The following is a 19,376-nucleotide window of genomic DNA, read 5'->3' as shown; positions in this document are numbered from 1 at the left end:
AACTTTTATTTCAAGAATACCATTTTTTTCTTAAGTTTTTTCTTAAGAAGAAACTTAAGAAGAAAGTTGAGAAAATACTTAGAACTTTTTTGGAGAATATGACTTCTTCTCTTTTTTCTTCTTAAGACTGAACTTAAAAAAAAAAAAGACACTTAAGAAGATTTTTTTTCTTAAGAATGTTTTGTGAATCCGGCCCCTGGTTTGTAGGCATCCTGGTGAGCGAAGGGGTGTCATTCCTTCTTAAACACAGTGAGCAAACACTGCCACACCTCCCTCTGCACCTCTGCAGCAGCGCTTTATTAGCAGCAAAGGTCTGAACACAACTCTTCCAAAGTATGGTCCTGTATGGAGTAGGATTACCATAACCTTGACTTCCGGGACATGTTTTACATGTTAAAGGAGCTTGAGGCCGGATTGTGGCAAGATTTATGAAAAAAATCCGTATACATTTTAAGTTTTCTAGTAATAATGTCAGATGAAGCGTTCCAAACCCAAAAGAATGATATATATATATATATATATATATATATATATATATATATATATATATATATATATATATATATATATATATAACCTTCAAGTCAAAATCACAGCCTGCACAGTTCATACTTGTGTTTTTAAGCCTGTCGTTAAAGCTGTTAGTTTCGTCATCTCTGTTGCCATCTAGTGGCCATACAGCTCTATAACAGCTGTAGTTTCTTTCAGGCAGTGTTCCGGCCACCTCTGCCAGCGACAGCTGCTGGTGGAAGGACCCCCCCCCCCCCCCCCCTAACGCGCGACCGACGTCGGTTTCCCGGGTCGACCAGGAAACTCATTTCTATCAAACTGTATCCATCAAAATCATCCACATCCCGTTAAAACGCAGGTAAATATGTTCCTTCTCCAAACCTCCGTATTCTCTGCTCCTAAACTCTGACGGTATGCTGGTGATGTGGACGATGTTTAGGTTATAAAGATGAGATGTTACCGCACCAGACACAAGTGCTGCTTTGTATGGAAATAATCACCAGGGTGAAGGTTAAAATGACAAGAATAGGCCAAGATAATGTTAAAAAAGACGACGTGGAGCTGTTCGCGAACATACAGCCAAATTAGAAAGCAGATTTCGGAGACTGAAATGATTTTGTTAACCTAAGTAAACGTTATTTACCGGGAGCTAGCCAGTGCTAATGTAAACATCAGTGTCAGGCGGTAAAGTTTATGTTAAAGAGTTTATTTTCAGATTAACTCACTGCTTATTCCTTCTTTTCGAGGATTATAATGTCTCATACGTGAGACTAATAACAACTCATCATCTTAAAATGCTTTCATTCATTCATTCATTCATTCATTCATTCGATTTGAAGATTTTATTTCGAACATGCACGATAAAAAACGAGTAGAAAAAAGTAAAAACAGAATACATATATATATATATATATATATATATGTGTGTGTGTGTGTGTATATGTACAACACTCAGGGTTCCTACGGGTGCTTGAAATCCTTGAAAGTGCTTGAATTTCAATATTGTGTTTTCAAGGCCTGAAAACTGCTTGAATTTTAGTTTACAGGACTGTCTCAGAAAATTAGAATATTGTGACTTTCTGTAATGCAATTACAAATGTCATACATTCTGGATTCATTACAAATCAACTGAAATATTGCAAGCCTTTTATTATTTTAATATTGCGGATCATGGCTTACAGTTTAAGAAACCTCAAATATCCTATTTAAAAAAATTAGAATATTCTGGGAATCTTAATCTTAAAATGTAAGCCATAATCAGCAATATTAAAATAATAAAAGGCTTGCAATATTTCTGTTGATTTGTAATGAATCCATAATCTGACTTTTTTTTTTATTGCATTACAGAAAATAAAGAACTTTATCACAATATTCTAATTTTCTGAGACAGTCCTGTAAGTGCTTGAAATTATAACTTTCACAAAATTGGGATCAGACTGTATAGTTTAATTATTACAAGGAGAAATAAAATCAGTAAGATGAAACGTAACTAGATGTTTACAGCACGATACAATGTACATAATTGTGATTAAAAAGCGAAAAAATAATTATGAGTATACATATTCCTGTAGATATTTGACCCCAGCGATAAGGTGCTTGAAGATTTTGAAAATGACCCTTGAAAGTGCTTGAATTTGACCTTGAAAAAGGTGTAGGAGCCCTGGTTTTATCTTACTGATTTTATAGATGCACAAATCCTGTATGTATGATCCAACTCCTTCACACGTCGTTGGTGAGATCTCCCCACGTAACTGTGTTTCTTCCCTCAGCCCATGCGATACTGGTTTGGTCACCTTGGTTTATAGCTGCGAGCCGGGCCCAGCGCTCTCATAGCCGCCCCACACCAGCATTGTGTCGACGCCACTGAAGAGGAGCCATGTTTCTGTACAACCTGACCCTGCAGAGGGCCACCGGCATCACCCACGCCATCCATGGAAACTTCTCAGGTGACTCTCCTGATCCTGCACCGTCCTCGTGTCCTACCTGGCTGCTTGATCGGGTCTGGTGTGTTCGTTCAAGCCCACTTGTTTTCATATGCGCATGGTTTGATATAGTACATTGAAATCTGTGAATAAAATTAGCGTTACTTTACATTTTAAATGATAACTGTTTTTCTTTTCCATGGTTTTTAAACTTGTTGCAGTCTGGATAGTAATTTTAGTTAATTTTTAGTCAAATATGTCTTGGAAATATAAGTCTAGGCGTTCGGCAACGTATTTGCAATGCTGAATTCTGATACATGTGGTAGATAATAGGGCTGTCAAACGATACATTTTTTTAATCGTGATTAATCGCATGTTCATAGTTAACTCGCGATTAATCGCACATTTATTCACACATTTTTGGCTGTTCTAAATTACCTTTAGGTATATTTTTAAATGTTTCTAATACCGTTAACAACATGAGAAAGGGAAAATATGCTGCTTTATGCCAATGTTTATTCAACTTTCCACAAAGCTTTTGACCTGAATGTAACATTCCTTCTTAAATACAAACACAATGTAGTCCCAACTTTACACTTGTAAAGACTAACTTAAGATTCCTTGGTTTTTTTAAGCAGCTCAATGTAAAACAATGAACCATAAGCATCACAAACATTGTACAAGAAGTGCATCGGTCAGTTAAATTTTCCATGTAATTATGTCTAACCTCATATGGAGGAAAATAAAAGGCTCAAAAAATATCCCCTTCTAAGTGGGATCAATCGGTCGCGTGTTTGGCTGCAAGTGGTATTTGAGACTCCACGTACTTCGATGGTAATTCATTTCAAATCAACAGTACATGCAAATAACTTTAGTCTTGTCCAGCGAACCATCTGCATCTTTTTGGAAGTGAACTAACCGTTCAAAAGTCCCTTTTCATTCTCCATCTTTCCTCACTTCAAAAAAGTAGTCCACCCTACTGTAACATTTCACAGACCAAGCGGAGACGGGCTCTTCTCTTCCACTAGCCAGTTTATTGCCCGGAAGATTACGAACAGGTTTACAGCCATTAACAAGGAGCAAGGCAGACTACAACTCTCAGTTCCCGGGCTGATTCCCCAACAACTAGAATAAGGACCCCTGAAGAAGAAACTCGGGGCTCAGCTGTACCTACAAGGTTCAGTACAAATGCATGTCCCGTTACACCCCTACCTGCAACGTTTTGCAGTCTTGTATTATCAGAATCAGAATCAGCTTTATTGGCCAGGTTCGAACATTGTCCAACAAGGAATTTGACTCCGGTAGTTTCGCTCTCTATGGTATAAGGTGAACAATAAACAAATGAACAGTAGACAAATGTGGAATTTCTATGTACAAAAATTATAAACATTTTAAGGTGCAGCAGTTTGAGGTAGTGAGAATAAGTATGACCTATTTACAATTTCTGCAGACAAGAATTATGCAAAAAATACAAGATAAAAAAAAAATTTAAATTGTACAAAGAAATACAAAGTGAGAGGTGCATTATCCAGTTTTGGTGAGCCTATGTGAACTGTAGCCTCAGTTTCCTGTTCTTGGCTGATGACAGTCATGGCGCAGTGGGTTGTGTGTTCAGAAATGGTGTTCTTGGTTGTAATGAGTGATTATTTGAGTTGGTGTTTGATATGTCTTCTCATACCTCTGACATCAGTAAGGCATTTTGATGACTGCTCCTGGATATTTCCCCTTTTTTGGACTATTGGAACTATTCTCTGCAAACCTTTGAGATGTCTGCACATGAAAATCCCAGTAGATCAGCAGTTTTTGGAATTCACCACGTTCAAAGTCCCTTTTAATCTTATCTCCTCATTTTGCCACTTGGTTTCTTGACCATGTCTATGTGTCTAAACACATTGAGTTAGTGTCATGTGACTGGCTGGTTGGCGGTTATAATAAGTAATAGAACAAGTGTACCTAATAAAGTGTTAGGTGACTGTATAACACATTTTAACATATTTCTTTGTCACAGGAACCAAGATGCAGGAGATTGTTGTTTCCAGAGGAAAGATCTTAGAATTATTGCGTCCGGATGCCAACACAGGAAAAGTGCACACTCTTCTCACAGTGGAAGTGTTTGGCATTGTGAGATCCCTGATGGCTTTCAGACTCACAGGAGGAACCAAAGGTACGTAACCATGGTGACATGTTTGCTTGTGACTGCAAACATAGATTTACAGGGATGAAAAGCACGCGTGCATGTGCATAAGTCTGTGTGTGAGAGAAAATGGTTTCTCTCTAGACTCTTAACATGGCATGCATTTGATTTGACAACCTTATAGATACTTTATTGGTCTTGAGGGAAAGAAGTAAGGGAGTGCACTTTTCCTGGAAATACTGCGATACCAGGGGCCTGTACTACGAAGCAAGTTCAACATACCCAGGATATCTTTTCCTTATCCAGATTCACTAACCCGGACAATTGCAATCACGCTAAACGGTCACACGACGGTGGTTATCAACTCCGTATATCAACCCAGGTTTCTCCAATCTGGATATGAGCACGTGCACATAAAAGGGGCGGTGTTTTCAGCGCATGACCAATCGCAAGCATGGAGAAGTCCGCTGTCAGAGAGTGTTATTTCAGTAGCGAAGAGCAAACAATAATTTTACGGAAATATGATGAGTATAGGCATATAATACAGGCAAAAAGCAACACAGTTGCAGCTGCAAAATGCAGGAAAGACAGCTGGCAAAAGATCGCTGACTGTATAAATGCGTAAGTTCATAGGGATATAAACATCACTGCCCCATCATTAGGGCATAAGTAGATCTGACTATAATTACAGTTGTCTATTCTGTTAAATGCATGTGTTGCTTAGATGTATTCGTATGGCGTGTATGACAATTGTAGCTTCATTCCTTCAGCTGCAACCCCAGCGGAGTGAAACGCACATGGGAGCAAATAAAAAATAAATATAAAAACATAATTCAAAGCGGTAAGTAGGCTCACTTTCATATCTTAGAAGTACAACAAGTACAAGGCTTTAGTGTTTCTATATCACTCTCTGTTTTAGGATGATATCAGTATACAAAAGCACAATGAAATAGCATTGACATTACTTGCAGCAAACAGAAAAAAAAAATGACAAGAAGATCATCGGAGGGATCCTCTCACGATCCGCGCACCGAGCTCCACTGGATTCTCTTCGAAAGGGCATGCCATTTTCCAAGAGAGCTGATTGGTCAGTGGGCGGTGCTTTTATACCCGGCAATCTGTATCTCGAAGATAACCTGCTACGGAGCAGGTTAGCTGTTCAGCATAAGTTACCATGGCGATGTACCCCGGTAAGAAGTGAACCACCGTCGTAGTCCTGAAAACCCAGGGTTAAACCTGAAGTTACCTCGCTAACCCCAAATCCTGCTTCGTAGTACAGGCCCCAGGTGTGGAGTGGACATATAACATTTAATATCGCCTGTTTGTTAACTCAGCCTCTAAAGCAAGTGCATGTAGATGATGGATTAGATCAGCAGGGGTTGTCCCTCATCCATTACCCTCCGACTTATACGTTATTTATGTTGGCGTTATTGATGTCAAACAAATTTGATGTTAAATTAGGAGTGCAACGGATCAAAAAACCTATGGTTCGGATCGTTTCTCTGCTCAGAGTCATGATGGATCCGATCATTTTTCGGATCAGCAAAAAAAACTAGACAAACACAATTATGTCCTGAGTCTTTTGGCCTTTCAGGGCTCGTACAGAACCACGGCTGTGGAATAATGAAACCATCTTGCAGGATTGAAAAAGACATCCACTAAAGTGTTGATATGATGAGCTTGTCATGTCTCTTCTCTGATAAAATGTGGAGATAGATGCAATTTCTGATTCAACACTTACTTCACTGAGACGTAAATGTACATCAAAGGCACAAGATGAGAATAAAAGTATTTCTGCTGACCAATTGTAGTTGAAAAGTGGATTCAATTCTGCAAAAATTTCACTATTTTACAGCTGTTGCGATTTTCCAAAACACTTTTAAATTATTGAAATAAATAAAATCAACTTAAAGGAGCTTGAGGCTCCTTTTTAAGAAATGAGACTCTCTAGCGCCACCCTTCACCACGACGGCCGTTGGGGGTACTGCAACCAACAGTGAAGCCGGCACGGGAGAACGGGGAGAACGCACATGCAGCGTCATGTGACGTCACATCCGCAGCCCAGCGCGGGAAATTCGGGACCGAATTGCAGCACATTTTGCAGCACACAGCCTGTTCAAGGCAAAGGAGAGATACACTAGAGCCGTGATTCCCAACCCCCGGTCCCCGGACCGGTACCGGTCCGTAGAGCCGTTACTACCGGGCCGTGGAATGGCTTGTGTTCCGATGATAATTAGGGCTGCACCGATTCGCCGACGTTGTCGACAAAAAAGCGATAATCAAAATTGTCGGCAATTGTCACCAGACGTTTTTTTTCCCAATGGAGTGAGGCATCTCACTTCACTTCACCTCATACAATCTCTGTCGAGAGCCGCGCTGCAGACAGTCTCAGCGCAGCCTTTTTTTTTTTTTGCGTCCCAGCGCAGCTGCGGGTAACAAAACTTCAAATGTTCGGGAGCATTTTAGCCTGGATACGGCAAATAAAAGAAGACTTGCAAGTAAGGTTGCCACCCGTCCCGTAAAATACGGAATTGTCCTTTTATTTGAGAAAAAAATGGAACGATTTGTCCCGTATTTTCATTAACGCCCCATACACACGTCTGTCACACACACACATCAATTGATCAATAATAACAAAATAAAACACAGGAAACATTAAGGCCAGCAAAATCTTTGTGGCGGGACAACAGGACCTGCTGCGTCTGTGCCCAGATCTTTCTATGTGCCAGACAGCGCTGCGGGGAGGACTCGGGCTCACCTCCAGGTAGGAGTTGGGAATTAAAAGTTCCGTATTGAACCAATACGGACATATATTATGCCAGGCCCGGTTCTACGATGGTGCATAAGCAAGCATTGCACCCTCAGTTTGTGTTTGTGTGCTCAGTTGAAAAGACGAAAAGAAAACTGACAAATGCGCCCGTTAAGCCTGATTTATGGTTCCGCGTTAAATCGACGGCGAGGGTACGGCGGTAGGTACGCGTGCGACGCGCACCGTACGTTCGCGTCCCCACGTATCCTACCCCGTAAACTCTGCGTTGGTGCAACGCAGAACCATAAATCGGCCAGTGTCCGTCACTCATCTCCGTGCAGCAGTTACCTGCAGCAGCAAGACGCTGCTCTCTGATTATGGCTCACAGTTTGAAAACCCCAAGGGGTACGTAGTACTATTTGTTGCAATTGGCGATTTGGAGGCGCCAAACCCACTATGTATTTTATGTGGAGAAACGCTCGCCAATGAAGCCATCCAAGCTCCAAAGACACTTAAATACAAAACATCCTTCTCTCAAAGACAAACCAGTGGATTTTTTCGAAAGGAAAAAAACGTGAGTTAGATTTGCAGAAGCAAGTTTTAAAGGCCACAACATCAGCTAACGTCGCTGCAATGAGGGCTTCATATCTCGTTGCTCACCGGATTGCAAAAGCTAAAAAGCCCTTTACAATTGGAGAGGAGCTAATACTGCCCGCTGCAAAAGACATCTTCCTCGAACTTTTGGGGGAAAAAGCAGCTGGCAAAGTGTCGCAGCGGTCTGGCAATTGAAATAGGCTGTTATTTTCGTAAAATGAGTCGCCACCTGTTGGTGGATAAATATATGCACCTGAAACCATTGTAAAGTTAGTAAAACAATGATAGCCTGCATTTTAAAATGCATTGTTTTTTTCTAAAATGTTTATTAAAATTGACATAAATTGTCAACTGAGCTTTTTGTTTATACTTCTGCTGGTCCTCGGCACAAAAAAGGTTGGGAACCCCTGCACTAGAGGGCTCATTCTTTTGGGTTTGGAACGCTTCATCTGACATTATTACTAGAAAACTTAAAATGTATACGGATTTTTTTCATAAATCTTGCCACAATCCGGCCTCAAGCTCCTTTTTAAAGTAATCAAGACATATCTTTTAACATAATTAAAGGAGCTTGAGGCTCCTTTTAAGAAATGAGACTCTCTAGCGCCACCCTTCACCACGACGGCCGTTGGGGGTACTGCAGCCAACAGTGAAGCCGGCACGGGAGAAAGGGGAGAACGCACATGCAGCGGCATGTGACGTCACATCCGCAGCCCAGCGCGGGAAATTCGGGACCGAATTGCAGCACATTTTGCAGCACACAGCCTGTTCAAAGCAAAGGAGAGATACACTAGAGGGGTCATTCTTTTGGGTTTGGAACGCTTCATCTGACATTATTACTAGAAAACTTAAAATGTATACGGATTTTTTTTCATAAATCTTGCCACAATCCGGCCTCAAGCTCCTTTAATGAAAAACAACTTAAAGTGCAACATAAGAAGGCATATCAACTTCCTTGAAACATGAATAGTGAAATAAAGCCTATGTCCTCATCATCAAAGCAGAATAAAAGAAAGAAAGCAAAGCAGACCCGAGCTTATAATTACAAATGATTTTTTTAAAAGACCAGGATGTCCGGGGAGAGTGTGGGCTTCTCTGCAGTCCCTGTCCCCGTCCTGCAACTGTAAAGGCACGGCTAACGTGGACTGCATCCATCCTGCAGGGATGTGCCGTTGTTTAGCAGCCAGTGTTCCAAACACCGGGGTGATGTGGCTTCAAATGCTTGATGTGTTTCCACTGTCATGGCAGTTCCTACACACGTCACGTTTTTTTCCACTAACCTCTGTCCTTCATCATTATATTTGACAGGGATGCCAAAAGGCTCCCATACGGGGAATTTAATGATTCGTTGCAACTCTATTTTAAATGTAAATTTTTTTAAATTCTTTTCTGTAACACATTCTGTCATGACAGTTTTGCATCAAAGTTGAATGTAGAAGTGAGAACTGTAATATTATTACGTTTGGACAGTTGATGGTAGCAGCTTTCTAATCTTTGTGTGGCCAGGATTTTACTTTCTCGTGAGCTGAAGGCTCACTCTTCCCTGTGCTCATTTGAATTCACAAATTTGAAGCATTTGACACATTGATAATTAACAGTGCACCTTTCAACAATGTACCTTTCCATTTTTACAGATTACATTGTTGTTGGAAGTGACAGTGGCCGCATTGTCATCCTGGAGTATCATCCATCCAAAAACATGTTTGAGAAGATCCACCAGGAAACATTTGGGAAGAGCGGCTGCCGGAGAATTGTCCCTGGACAATACCTGGCTGTGGACCCTAAAGGCAGAGCTGTTATGATCGGTAAGAGTTAGGGCTGCTCCAATTTTGGAGAGGAAAAAAATCACACGCGTGATTATTATGGGAAACGTTGAAATCCATCCATCCATCTTCTTACGCTTTTCTGAACCGGCTCGCGGGGGCAGCAGCAGCAGCAGCAGCCTGAGTTCCCTCACCACAGACACTTCCTCCAGCTCTCCAGGAAATGGAACTTTAACCACCTTTTTTGCAACCAGTGGCTCTCGTGGGGAGTGCCTGACTACCTAACCTTTTGGCAGAAGTAAAAGCTCATCTCTCCGAATGTTAAAGCATATTTTGTGTGTTCTTGTCCTTCACTCCTCCAGGAGCGATAGAGAAACAGAAACTGGTGTATATTCTGAACAGAGACGCCGCTGCACGGCTGACCATCTCCTCTCCACTGGAAGCTCATAAAGCAAACACGCTGGTCTATCACGTCGTCGGAGTGGACGTTGGCTTTGAAAACCCCATGTTCGCCTGTCTAGAAATGGACTACGAGGTGAGCTCAAGAGAAACAAATCAGTTCTGTTTTTATGAATTTGTCCAAGAGCTTTTTAGATTCCAGGTCTTTCATCCAACTCAGACTGTTGTAGGTGTGATGAGCTTGTCATGTCTCTTCTCTGACTGTCACTGGAGAAAGATTAACATCTCTGATCTCAAAACAATTCTGAATTTAAAAGAAATAACGTTTTTCAAGACTTATGTCAAAAGGTCCAACTGTAATATGTTCCTTTAACTTAACAATGAACAGACTTTGTAGCAACTTCTTCCCTGTTCATTTGTTGATTCCAGGAAGCTGACAACGACCCGACGGGAGAAGCTGCTGCAAACACGCAGCAAACACTCACCTTTTATGAACTGGATCTGGGCTTGAATCACGTGGTACGAAAGTACAGTGAAGCTTTGGAAGAGCATGGCAATTTCCTCATCACTGGTAATTTCCTGAAAACCTGCTCACATGAGCTGAAATGATTCAAAAACACATCTGTATGTCATGGGCCTTTTTTGTATATAAATAGACTTTAATTGTCTATCACAAACTTTATTCAAGTGGGAAAAACAGTTTTCAATCCTTGCTCCATGCTTTATTTGTCTCCTTGTATCAACACACAAAGATTCAAATCATTCATCAATATTTTTTTTACAGTTGTGATTGAACAGGGGTTATAACAGGTTTGAATTCTTTAAGAGGGTATAGATTTACTGTCGGCCACATCAAAACCTGCTCTTAACTACCACGATAAACCGGTTTCTTGGCAACAACAACGAAAATAGCAATGAGTTTTGCAAGTTGGGTTTTCCTTTGAACTCATATCTCCTGAGTCTTGTGGCCTTCCAGGGCTCGTCCAGAACCACGGCTGTGGAATAATGAAACCATCCTGCAAGATTGCAAAAGACATCCACTAAACTGTTGATATGATGAGCTTGTCATGTCTCTTCTCTGATAAAATGTGGAGATAGATGCAATGTCTGAATCAACACTTACTTCACTGAGATGTAAATGTGCATCAAAGGCACAAGATGAGAATAAAAGTATTTCTGTGATTTATTTCTCTGATTTTTCCAAAAGAAACTGACCTTGCGTAACCTTCCTTCCCGTCTAGTTCCTGGTGGTTCCGACGGGCCCAGCGGGGTTCTCATCTGCTCTGAAAACTACATCACTTACAAGAACTTTGGAGACCAGCCTGACATCCGCTGTCCAATCCCTCGCCGCAGGGTGAGTTACAGGAATATTCCTCACATGAACATGACGGCCATACGTCACGTTTCCTGCACCATCCTGCAGGATTGCAAAAGACATCCACTAAAGTGCTGAAATGATCAATTGTTATGTCTCTTCTCTGATAAAATGTGGAGATAGATGCAATTTCTGATTCAACACTTACTTCACCAAGACGTAAATGTGCATCAAAGGCACAAGATGAGAATAAAAAGTATTTCTGCTGACCAATTGTAGTTGGAAAGTACATTCAATTCTGCAGAAATCTCACTATTTTACAGCTGTTGTGATTTTCAAAAGAAAGTCACCTTGCATAACCTTCCTCCCCGTCCAGTTCCTGGTGCTGGTGAAGGCTTTAATCACTTAAAATCTGTCACTGGAAACAGTTGTCTTCAGTCAGATTTAATTAGTCGTTGTTGTTCAAAACAGCTCCATAGACGGGAAACGGACCTGTTGCTTTGTGTGATAAAGATCTGACCATCAAAGGATCAAAAGAAGTATCTAGAACAACAGTAGAGCTTTCACTTCATCTATTATCTATATATCTATCTATCACAGCAGAATAAGGTGGAATGAATTGGCAGTTTCAGATTAGCAAAACATCAGTCCTTTTCCTTCAATGTTGTAAGTTGAAATGAATGATTACTGCATGCTGAACTCGTAGTCACTACAAAACACTGGTCACTTCCTTGTGAAACTAATAAGTTGCATAACATGACAGCCGTTTGTCACGTTTCTTCTAATTGGAATGATTTATGCTGCGATTACATAAAGAGAACCAGGGTTGTTTTCACCATTAATGTGGAAACCTGGATATTGTGCAACTTACCCACTCTACTTTCCAGCTATCATTGTTCTCTGGATGCCTGTTTATTTTCATTCTGCTTTCTTTTTTCTCCCTCCCTCTTGTCTGTCCATTCCCCAGAATGACCTGGACGACCCGGAGCGGGGCATGATATTTGTCTGCTCGGCCACCCACAAGACCAAGTCTATGTTCTTCTTCCTGGCTCAGACAGAGCAGGGCGACATCTTTAAAGTCACCCTGGAAACGGACGAAGAAATGGTGAGTGCACTTGGAAACTAGGCCTCGTTCATCTTTGCTGAGTCTGTTCATTGTGTCAAAGTTACTTTCCAGTTGGAATAAATATTACAAATTAACTATTTGGTGTTTTAGGTCACAGAAATCAGACTGAAGTATTTTGACACTATCCCCGTGGCAACAGGCATGTGTGTTCTCAAAACCGGCTTCCTGTTTGTGGCCTCAGAGTTTGGAAACCAGTAAGTTTCTAAATACCCGTTTCTTTTTATTTTTTATTATTTTAATTATTTTAATTCTTGCTGCTCTGCTTCCTCCAGTTATCTTTATCAAATTGCTCACTTGGGTGACGATGACGATGAGCCCGAGTTCTCCTCTGCCATGCCGTTAGAAGAAGGAGACACGTTCTTCTTCCAGCCCCGGCCGCTCAAAAACCTAGTGCTGGTGGACGAACAAGAGAACCTGTCCCCCATCATGTCCTGCCAGGTAATGAATCACACTGGCCACGGTTACAGGATGACTTTTGATTAATTATTCCGAATTAAACTATTTTCCTTCTAGTTTACATGGAAATAGTAATTCTGAATTGAGGTTTACATGGAAAACACGTTTGATGGTCTTTCTCCAATTCCTCTTCAGGTCTGGGGGTTGGGAAGGTTCTGATTGGATAGGGGGGCGGATCGGAAGTTAAACTACCGGAAGAAAAACTAACTTAGCCGCTGCAACTTGAAAAGATCACAATGTTTATGTTTCCTGTTTCCATCTGTTCTTTTCTTTTAATTATTTCTATTTATTAAATAAATGGTCTCTGCTCTTGACCAGCGTTTACTGCGTGCTGCCATCTTGAAACTTTGTTTGGAAAACCAGCCCAGTGGAATATAAGCGTCATGGAGACAGATGGGCGAGGGAACGAGCAGAAAGAAAGACCGGAATTAATTTAAAGAGGAATGAGTGGATACATGGTCGCAGAATTATTCTATTCGGATTTAAAATCGGAATAAACCAGCCACTTACTTCAGAATTAAGTTTAATTCGGAATGGCCATTTTCATTCGGAATTAGGTGTTTACGTGGTAATTTTTACTCATTTTAAATCGGATTTAATTTTAATTCTGAGGAATTAAACTTCCCATGTAAATGCACTGATTGTGAAAAGGAAATGATATGATGGACAGTTTTCGATTAAACAGCTCCCGTACAGGTGAAACGGACCTGTTGTGCAGTTTAAAAATGGACCAAATGAAAGTATCAAAAGAAGGATCTAGAACAACAGTAGAGCTTTCACCCATGGCTGTGGAATAATGAAACCATCCTGCAGGATTGCAAAAGACAAGTGTTGAAATGATGAGTTTGTCATGTCTCTTCTCTGGTAAATTGTGGAGATAGATGCAATTTCTGATTCAACACTTACTTCACCAAGATGTAAATGTGCATCAAAGGCACAAGATGAGAATAAAATTGTAGTTGTAAAGTACATTCTGCAAAAATCTCACTATTTTCCAGCTGTTGTGATTTTCAAAAGGTTGCATAACCTTCCTCCCGTCTAGTTCCTGGTGCTGATGGACAGTTTTGGATTAAAACTGAAATTCCTAATTTGATGTCATCAGTTTGTTTTGTTACATGCTCCTTAGATTGCAGATTTGGCAAACGAAGACACGCCTCAGCTGTACGTTTCCTGCGGACGAGGACCCAGGTCGACTCTGCGAGTTCTCCGACACGGACTGGAGGTACACGCGTTCTGAAATGACATACAACTAACGGCTCTTTTCTGGTGGGGATCAAACCTTTGCTCTAAAAAGCCAGAACGACATTAGGGATTTGGGTGAATCTGTGCATATTGAATGAAAATTGATACATAGATTTCACTATTTCTGGATCGTTGAAGTAAATTGCCAAATACACTTGGCTGGTCAATAATATCCCTGAGTGGCTGGCCAGCCAGAGTATTAAAACTGTGTCTGAAACGTAGTTTTTAGTATGAAAACAACATTCTCCACGTATCAGACACTGAAGACAGCAGGTGTTGATTCACCTTCAGAATGCTGGACGCTCCTGGCTGTTAACACGGTCTGGATAGCTATTAGGATTTAGTCATATTCCTAACAAAAGAACAAAAGCAGTTAAAGTTTAACTGGAAAATAGTTTGTAGCTAAAACTCCCAAACGTAATCTCTTCTGCTATTTTAAGGCCTTGTTTCCTTCTGTGCTTGTTTTTCTTAGGTTTCGGAGATGGCCGTGTCTGAGCTGCCTGGTAACCCCAACGCTGTGTGGACGGTCCGCAGACACGTGGAAGGTACCAACACTTTAATCACTTAAAATCTGTCACTGGAAACAGTTGTCTTCAGTCAGATTTGATTAATCGCTGTCGTTCAAAACAGCTCCCGTACAGGTGAAACGGACCTGTTGCTTTGTGTGATAAAGATCTGACCAATCTAAATGCAGTTTTAAAATGGACCAAATGAAAGCATCAAAAGAAGGATCTAGAACAATAGTAGAGCTTTCACTTTATCTATGGGCCCACAGCAGAATAAGCTGAGTTGAAATGAACGATTACTGCATGCTGAACTCATAGTTACTGCAAAACAGTGGTCATTTCCTGGTGAAACTAATAAGTTGCATAATTGAACTAAGTTATGTGAAAAGAAACCTGCATACACTGGACTCCAGTGGCTTTTAACTGGCAGAGCAGTTGTTTTTGGTCAAAACCACAGGTGCATTTTTACTTGTGTGGTTTCTGGGGACAAAGGAGTTCTCCGGTTTCTTTTTTTTAAAATGTTCATCTTTTATTTGGAAAAGCCTTGATTTCACAGATGCAGATTTACATAGCGTCAAAATCACTTCAAGTAAGTGAACATAACATTGGCAGGACATCTTGTAGAACTTCTAATGTCCATTTTGCCTCCTGGCTCTTCCCAGAATTTTCTTTGTAAAATATTTACATGGAACATGGAAAGCTTCTCATCTTAAATATTACATATAGAAGATTACACACAAAGCAGAATGAGTAAAGATTGTGCTGTAGATTATGTCAGTATATCATATTACAAGACACATTTTGACCCCACATTTCTGTCAAGTTAGCAAAAGTCAGACCTAATAGGTTTTATGTTCTCAGTCCACTTAGACACATCTGGTAACATTTCTCCTTCTCGATTTTTAGAGAGAATGGCAACTTTTCCATTTCATATATTTCATATATTATTCCTATCCATTCATCTGTAGTTGGGGGATTCAGATTTTAACCACCTCCTTGTAATAGCTTTTTTGCTCACTGCGGAGTATCTGTAGCAGTTTCTTATCTTTATAATTCCACCCCTCAAATTGGATGTCACCCATATATAGAGAATCAAACCTGTCAGGAATCTTGACTCCAAATATATTTGTGTTTGAATTTCCCCCCAATAGGGTGCAATAACCTTGCAATCCCAAAATACATGGAAGTGATTGGCTTCCTCAGTTCCACATTTTCTCCAGCAATCATTACTGCTTGCTCTGGTTCTCTGGTTTCACAAACTAACGTATCCTACACTTTAAAACGCAGTCTTGGGCTTCACTTTGTTTCATTGAAAAAGATGGTCTTAACGGAAGTTCTACCCCTCAACAATATTTAGTGTTCTTCCTTTTTGGGGAAGCATTGTGATGGGGAAAAAAAAAGATTGTAAAACATTCAGCTGCAAATGATATAACCCATACAGTTTAGAGATATTGCAAATCATTGTAAATGTGAACTGAGCTAATTGTGCAGAAAAATCTGAAAGCTATCCATCGGGACAGATAAGAAGGCTAATGATTACTGTACTTTACATTTTTGCAATCCTCTCCTTCTTTTACCAGACATTCATCAATGATAACTGTTGTGTTCTGCTCATCAGATGAGTTTGACGCGTACATCATCGTGTCCTTCGTCAACGCTACGCTGGTTCTGTCCATCGGGGAGACGGTAGAGGAAGTGACAGATTCAGGGTTTCTGGGAACGACGCCCACGCTGTCCTGCTCTCTGCTGGGGGAGGACGCCCTCGTCCAGGTACGTTTTATACTCCTAACCGCTGCATACTAGTGCTGTTTCTGTCAGCCTGTTTCACTTTTAGTTTTAGTCTAGTCTTTGGGTCCAGCTATCATTTTAGTTTTTATTAGTTTTAGTCTCCTCACATGAACATGACAACCATTTGTCACGTTTCCTGCACCATCTTGCAGGATTGCAAAAGACATCCATTAAAGTGTTGAAATGATGAATTGTCATGTCTCTTCTCTGATAAAATGTGGAGATAGATGCAATTTCTGATTCAACACTTACTTCACCAAGACGTAAATGTGCATCAAAGGCACAAGATGAGAATAAAAAGTATTTCTGCTGACCAATTGTAGTTGGAAAGTACATTAAATTCTGCAGAAATCTCACTATTTTCCAGCTGTTGTGATTTTCCAAAAGAAAGTCACCTTGCATAACCTTCCTCCCCGTCTAGTTCCTGGTGCTGGTGAAGGCTTTAATCACTTAAAATCTGTCAGCGACTAAACCAGAGGAAACTACTTGAAAAATGGACATTAAGGATCTTTGTTAGAACATTTTGTCTCGTTTTGCTCAACGAAAATGAAGACACATTTTACCAGAGTCTTTATTTTGTAATCTACATTTTAGTCTGGTTTTTATTCCTCTACAATATTGCATTATATATTTAATTATCGTTATCGTCACATGACCAGCATTTTAGTTGCGTCTCGTTAGTGCTGGGCGGTATACCGGTTCATACCGAATACCGGTGTTTATTTTTCTTATGATATGAATTTTTCATACCGGTGAGTAGCGTACACAACATTGGGAACGCCGTGCGGCGGAACGTAGCGCCGGTGGAATCTGTTTGTGTGGGGACTGTTTAGCGAGTGAGCAGAGCCGGCAGGGAAAAGTCAACAGTGCGGCATGTCCGCGTGTAACCTAAATCTACCATAGCCCCAGCGTTAGGGCTCGGCCAAGTGAGGCTTTATAAATATATGGGCTTTATAAATGTATTAAATATATGAGCGCAGAGTCGGCGAGGAGCCGCACGCGGCGAGGAGTACGACCCGGGCGATGATATGATATTTTAGTCATAATTTTCGTTGACAAAACTAACTTTACTGCAAGTTAAATGCAAATACTTTGTAATATGTGGGTGGGGTCTGCTGGTGTGTGAGCTGTTTATATATGAATGGTGGAGGTAGAAAATGTTATAATTATTCACAGAAAATGGGTAGCAGATTCTGCTGTCCTGCATCTTAACACTGGAATCATTTTACATTTGTGCTGCATGTGGAAGTGTTCAAGAATTGATCCTGAATGAGAGTAAATGTTATCAATAAACGGATCAGCCTGCTGCTGCGGCTGCTGCTGCTGCTTCAGTCTTGCTCTGCAGCTCAGTTTTTCTGCTCTTTTTGTTTGTTTTTTGGTTTAAATAAACTCCTCAGGTGTACCCCGACGGTATCCGCCACATCCGAGCAGACAAGCGTGTGAACGAGTGGAAGACTCCGGGTAAAAAAACCATCGTCCGCTGCGCCGTGAACCAGCGGCAGGTGGTCATCGCTCTGACCGGAGGGGAGCTGGTCTACTTTGAGATGGACCCGGTAGGAAAGAGTTATAAGACGAGTCTTTGTGACAGACGAGACTGTGTGATTAAACATGTGTTTTGGGTGGTGTCCCCTCCCTTCAGTCTGGCCAGCTGAACGAGTACACGGAGCGGAAGGAGATGTCTGCAGACGTGGTGTGCATGAGCCTGGCAAACGTCCCGCCCGGCGAGCAGCGCTCCCGCTTCCTGGCTGTGGGACTGGTGGACAACACGGTCCGGATCATCTCCCTGGACCCCTCGGTAGGAACGAGCCCTGAAGGTTCACGCAGACACCAGTCGTCCTGGTGTGTGACGTGTTGAGATGCTGCAGTACAAGTCCTGGTCAATCACTATGTTTGTATGTATGCAGTCAATATTCTGGTTACTGAAACATTGGGAATAATGTGTTTCCATGCGTGAGCAAACGGGGTTATCCCTGTTTACATGGTAATTCATCATTTGGGATATCTGGATCAAACAGCGATGCACGGAGAACGTCATGACGCAATTCCCGTAATTTCCGCTGCTTCTTCCTGTATCCAAATCCACAACAACAACAACAATAACAGCAGCACGGTGGATAATCAACAGCTCAGTAGAAGTCGTTTTGTTTCTTGTCCCTGTAGTTTTCCTTTTTCAGCGTCTTCCAGCGGAGCTTGATCTAGTCTGGTGTTCCTACAAATGCTGCTTCACGCAACTTTTCACTCACCTTCTTGTAAATCTTCTATCCCGGTACTTTCTACCGTCTACAAATGCAGAAATGTTCATATCCTTCATTACATTTATGAAGTGATTAGTCTCCTCCTGGTCTTGTGTTTCTCCATGTTTATAAGAACTTCCTGGACTCAAAAGACCAGGATTCCTTGCAAAAAGAACATACCGCATTTTCTGGACTATAAGCCGCACCCACTCTATTTTAAAAAAAAAAATAAAAAAAAGATATATAAGCCGCACCCACTCTATTAAAAAAAAAAAAGATATGGAAGCTGCAGATATTTATGTTAAAGTTTATTTGTTAAATGAAATATTTAATACATGTACAGAACGATTTTTAACTGTAAATGATACATGTATGTACCTAAATACCATAGATCCTTTCCTAACAATAAACAAAGACAACATGTCTTTTAACAGTAACACGGCAGCAACTTTGCTGATTAAAACAGGACAGAACCAAGAGAAAATAAACGGTATTTATTTATTTATCTGTGAAATCACGTCACCTTAAGCATCTTCGCTGAAACCCAGAAAGTCCTCTTCTTCAGTGTCGGAGTTGAACAAACTCAGCAGCGCTTCATCACATTTGTCTCCATCAGTCTCGCTCTCCGCGTCACTGTC

The 19,376-nt window shown here is 40.9% G+C and overlaps 1 protein-coding gene across 1 annotated transcript in view; it reads left to right on the top strand.

Moving 5' to 3' along the window:
* The first annotated feature begins 771 nt into the window (after positions 1-771).
* sf3b3 (splicing factor 3b, subunit 3) overlaps positions 772-19,376 on the top strand; it is a 72,539-nt gene continuing 53,934 nt past the window's right edge. The window contains exons 1-15 of the mRNA XM_061722341.1: positions 772-868; positions 2,280-2,456; positions 4,441-4,596; positions 9,544-9,714; positions 10,035-10,207; positions 10,501-10,642; positions 11,313-11,425; positions 12,354-12,491; positions 12,603-12,706; positions 12,785-12,950; positions 14,095-14,190; positions 14,683-14,755; positions 16,335-16,486; positions 17,902-18,057; positions 18,144-18,299. Of these exons, the coding sequence (XP_061578325.1) occupies positions 2,387-2,456; positions 4,441-4,596; positions 9,544-9,714; positions 10,035-10,207; positions 10,501-10,642; positions 11,313-11,425; positions 12,354-12,491; positions 12,603-12,706; positions 12,785-12,950; positions 14,095-14,190; positions 14,683-14,755; positions 16,335-16,486; positions 17,902-18,057; positions 18,144-18,299 (1,866 nt within the window). The 5' untranslated portion in view covers positions 772-868; positions 2,280-2,386. The remainder of the gene's footprint in view (positions 869-2,279; positions 2,457-4,440; positions 4,597-9,543; positions 9,715-10,034; positions 10,208-10,500; positions 10,643-11,312; positions 11,426-12,353; positions 12,492-12,602; positions 12,707-12,784; positions 12,951-14,094; positions 14,191-14,682; positions 14,756-16,334; positions 16,487-17,901; positions 18,058-18,143; positions 18,300-19,376) is intronic.

Source organism: Cololabis saira, chromosome 5 (assembly GCF_033807715.1).
Source record: "Cololabis saira isolate AMF1-May2022 chromosome 5, fColSai1.1, whole genome shotgun sequence".
NCBI lineage: Eukaryota > Metazoa > Chordata > Actinopteri > Beloniformes > Belonidae > Cololabis > Cololabis saira.
The sequence above is the reverse complement of the archived record's forward strand: the minus strand, read 5'-3'. Positions and strand labels throughout refer to the sequence as shown.